Source organism: Staurois parvus, unplaced genomic scaffold, assembly GCF_062004578.1.
Source record: "Staurois parvus isolate SC_StPar_1 unplaced genomic scaffold, SC_StPar_1.0 ptg001207l, whole genome shotgun sequence".
NCBI lineage: Eukaryota > Metazoa > Chordata > Amphibia > Anura > Ranidae > Staurois > Staurois parvus.
In genome coordinates this window covers 645,766-648,709 of record NW_028319003.1, presented here as the reverse complement: position 1 = coordinate 648,709, position 2,944 = coordinate 645,766, and the positions used below count along the sequence as shown (strand labels likewise).

The window sequence follows — 2,944 nt, the reverse complement described above, 5'->3', positions numbered from 1 at the left end:
TTGTAGAACCAGTCCAATGGGATCTCATATAATGTATACATTGTAGAACCAGTCCAATGGGATCTCATATAATGTATACATTCTAGAACCAGTCCAATGGGATCTCATACAATGTATACATTCTAGAACCAGTCCAATGGGATCTCATATAATGTGCACATTCTATAACCAGTCCAATGGGATCTCATACAATGTATACATTCTAGAACCATGGCATAGACAAGGGGGAATGAAAGCCCATATCTAGCTCTGAATATTAATAAAATACTGAATACCAATAAATGTAGCAAAGTCGGTATCGGTTGTTACGTTGTCGTGATACAAACTTTCAATCTTTATTTGAACCCTCACAATGTAACAGAATCAGTATCCTGTGTCGGATCTGCTTGGTCCTTATTCCGTAGATCAGGGGGTTGATGAACGGGGGCAGCATCAAGTAGACATTGGCCAGAAGAATAAGGACATAGAGGGGGACAGTCTTCCCGAACCTCTGGACCACAGACGAGAGGACAACGGTGAGGTAGAAGACTAGGATGGCACCGATATGGGAGGCGCAGGTACTGAGAGCCTTCAGCTGGGCCTCTCGAGACTTCAGCCGGAACACTGCATGAAGGATGAGAACATAGGACCAGGCTATGAAGACCAAGTCTACGGCCGCTACAAGAAGAGCCACCACTAATCCATAAATACTGTTTAAAGTGGCGTCCGAGCATGACAACTTCACCACCGCTATGTGGTCACAAAAGGAGTGATGGATGACCTTGTTGTCGCACAGAGATAATTTCCTGAAGAGGATTGGTAAGGGCATGGCAGCTCCAACCCCTCTTCCAACAGAACCTAACCCAATTAATAGAACCCCGCGAATGGTCAACATTGAATTGTACCGTAAAGGATGGCAGATGGCAACATACCGGTCAAACGCCATAGCGAGCAGTATCGAAGACTCTATGCAAGCAAAAGAGTGGATGAAGAACATCTGGGTCAGGCAGGCCTCAAAGTAAATTTCTTTGGCGTCCAACCAAAGGATGGCCAACACCTTTGGCGTAGTGGTGCTGGTCAGGACAAGGTCTATGGAGGACAGCATGGAGAGGAAAATGTACATGGGCTCATGGAGGCTCCGGTCTAGTCTGATGATGAACAGAAGGATCAAGTTTCCTAACAGGGAGATGACATACACCAAGAAGAAGATGAATGCTATGGAGACATAAAAGGGTTCAAGGCCAGGAATTCCAAGAAGTGTAAAATATGTCGGGTGAGAGGAGGTTGTATTCAACATCTTCTTTTTTTTTGGCCGAACGTTTTTCACCTGCAATGAAAGTAAACATAAATAGATATTGAAAATTGTTTACATTATCTGTACCCATAAAAAGTGCAAATTTATTCACAGATCTTCTGTCTTGGAGACCCGAAATGAGATAAAACCAAGAAGAACCGAGAACCTGCACCACCAATTCTCCGTCCAATGCGGTCTACATGGACACTGACCAGAGGGCAGAGACTAGGGGAAATCCGAACACTGGGGCACAAATCCACCATGAGATAAAACCAAGAAGAACCGAGAACCTGCACCACCAATTCTCCGTCCAAAACGGTCTACAAGGACACTGACCAGAGGGCAGAGACTGGGGGAAATCTGATCACTGGGGCACAAATCCACCATGAGATAAAACCAGGAAGAACCGAGAATCTGCAAAACCAATTCTCCGTCCAATACGGTCTACAAGGACACTGACCAGTGGACAGAGACTGGAGGGAATCTGATCTATGGGGCGCAAATCCACCATGAGATAAAACCAAGAAGAACTGAGAACCTGCACCACCAATTCTCCGTCCAATACGGTCTACAAGGACACTGACCAGTGGACAGAGACTGGAGGGAATCTGATCTATGGGGCGCAAATCCACCATGAGATAAAACCAAGAAGGACCGAGAACCTGCACCACCAATTCTCCGTCCAATACGGTCTACAAGGACACTGACCAGTGGGCAGAGACTGGGGGGTATCTGATCTATGGGGCGCCAATCCACCATGAGATAAAACCAAGAAGGACCGAGAACCTGCACCACCAATTCTCCGTCCAATACGGTCTACAAGGACACTGACCAGTGGGCAGAGACTGGAGGGAATCTGATCTATGGGGCGCAAATCCACCATGAGATAAAACCAAGAAGGACCGAGAACCTGCACCACCAATTCTCTGTCCAATACGGTCTACAAGGACACTGACCAGTGGGCAGAGACTGGGGGGAATCTGATCTATGGGGCGCCAATCCACCAGGAAAAAACTCGGAAGTATTTGGAGGATATCCAGTCATTGAGATTACTGGACACCTTCCTGAAATGGATGATGTCACTTCATTGTCATGGTGGAGGACATTTCATGGTCACCTAACATCTGCCAGAGTAAAATCCCAATGTTTTGTACCTCCTCTCCTTGGTCTATGTTCTCAGTACTACTCTCCTTCTATGTTCTCTATACTCCTCTCCTTGTTCTATGTTCTCTATACTCCTCTCCTTGTTCTATGTTCTCTATACTCCTCTCATTCTTCTATGTTCTCTATACTCCTCTCCTTCTTCTATGTTCTCTATACTCCTCTCGTTCTTCTATGTTCTCTATACTCCTCTCGTTCTTCTATGTTCTCTATACTCCTCTCGTTCTTCTATGTTCTCTATACTCCTCTCCTTCTTCTATGTTCTCTATACTCCTTTTGTTCTTCTATGTTCTCTACACTCCTCTCGTTCTTCTATGTTCTCTATACTCCTCTCCTTCTTCTATGTTCTCTACAGTCCTCTCGTTCTTCTATGTTCTCTATACTCCTCTCCTTGTTCTATGTTCTCTATACTCCTCTCCTTCTTCTATGTTCTCTACACTCCTCTCGTTCTTCTATGTTCTCTATACTCCTCTCCTTGTTCTATGTTCTCTATACTCCTCTCGTTCTTCT

At 45.2% G+C, this 2,944-nt stretch overlaps 1 protein-coding gene across 1 annotated transcript; it reads right to left on the bottom strand.

Annotated features, from left to right (window-relative positions):
- Positions 1–328: 328 nt before the first annotated feature.
- LOC149438203 (olfactory receptor 52K2-like) lies at positions 329–1,289 on the bottom strand. Its single transcript, XM_089660149.1, has one exon. It carries the CDS (start codon positions 1,274–1,276, stop codon positions 329–331), a length of 948 nt encoding a protein of 315 aa, XP_089516275.1. The 5' UTR covers positions 1,277–1,289.
- Between the last annotated feature and the right edge of the window lie 1,655 nt (positions 1,290–2,944).

Bases quoted from the DNA above. Each gene is read 5' to 3' on its own strand.
- LOC149438203 (XM_089660149.1), bottom strand. From the start codon at position 1,276: ATGTTGAATACAACCTCCTCTCACCCGACATATTTTACACTTCTTGGA.